Here is a 1,047-nt window from a genome sequence, read left to right as displayed (position 1 = left end):
AACATGGGGACGACTGAGAATAAAAAAGAATTGGATGCTTTGTGGCAGCTCCAGAGAATCTGCAGTACCACACACAGACACTAGGGGAAGCAAAAGATTATGAGCCCCTAAAAAATAAACCAGAATATTCCTCAGGTTGGTAATTTACATACACAAATTCAGAGAAGATATATCCGCAGAAAATATTTGAGAGACCTCCAGAATCTCTGGCCAGATTGATTGATGAAGGTCTTTTTCCATACAAAGAGTGTAAAGACCAGTAGAGATAGCTATTTTTTTTCAAATGCACAGAAAACAGCACCAATTTATAAGCCACACAACAAAACAGGGTAATATAACCCAATTAAAGGAACAAAATAAATCTCCAGAAACCAGCTCTAAAGATATTAAGATAGCTTCCTTTCCAACTTAGACCCAGCAGAATGGCTCCCGCACAGAAGGATGAGGACAAGAAAAAGAGCCATTCTGCCATCAACAAGGTGGTGACCCAAGAGTACACTATCAACATTCACAAGCGCATCCATGCAGTGGGCTTCAAGAAGCGTGACCCTCGGGCACTCAAAGAAATTCGGAAATTTGCCATGAAGGAGATGGGAATTCCAGATGTGCGTATGGATACCAGGCTCAACAAAGCTGTCTGGGCCAGAGGAATAAGGAATGTCCCATACCCTACCCATGTGCGGTTGTCCAGAAAACATAATAAGGATGAAGATTCACCAAATAAGCTCTACACTTTGGTTACCTATGTACCTGTTACCACTTTCAAAAATCTACAGACAGTCAATGCGGATGAAAACTAAATCACTGATCATCAAAAACATCAAATAAAGTTATAAAATTGAAAAAAAAGAAATTAAGATAAATGAACAACCCGACAAAGAATTCAAAACAGCTGTTACAAAGATGCTCAGTCAACTCAGGAAAACTGTGCATAAACAAAATGAAAATATCAACAAAAAATAGAACATATAAAAAAAGAACAAAACAGATTTTTTTTTTTTTTGCTGCTGAATAATATAATAACTGAATTGAAAAATTCACTAGAGA

General features: G+C 37.3%; 1 protein-coding gene across 1 annotated transcript; it reads left to right on the top strand.

Annotated features, from left to right (window-relative positions):
* The first annotated feature begins 422 nt into the window (after window positions 1–422).
* LOC117078228 (60S ribosomal protein L31-like) lies at window positions 423–801 on the top strand. The gene has a single exon (XM_033201717.1). The coding sequence runs from the start codon at window positions 423–425 to the stop codon at window positions 798–800; it is 378 nt and encodes a 125-aa protein (XP_033057608.1). The 3' UTR covers window position 801.
* The last annotated feature ends 246 nt before the right edge of the window (window positions 802–1,047 follow it).

Source organism: Trachypithecus francoisi, unplaced genomic scaffold (assembly GCF_009764315.1).
Source record: "Trachypithecus francoisi isolate TF-2019V2 unplaced genomic scaffold, Tfra_2.0 Lachesis_group6, whole genome shotgun sequence".
Taxonomy (NCBI): Eukaryota; Metazoa; Chordata; class Mammalia; order Primates; family Cercopithecidae; genus Trachypithecus; species Trachypithecus francoisi.
Note: the sequence above shows the minus strand (reverse complement) of the source record. Positions and strands in the feature narration are given on the sequence as shown.

Excerpts from the sequence above, each read along its gene's own strand:
- LOC117078228 (XM_033201717.1), top strand. The coding sequence starts at position 423 with ATGGCTCCCGCACAGAAGGATGAGGACAAGAAAAAGAGCCATTCTGCC.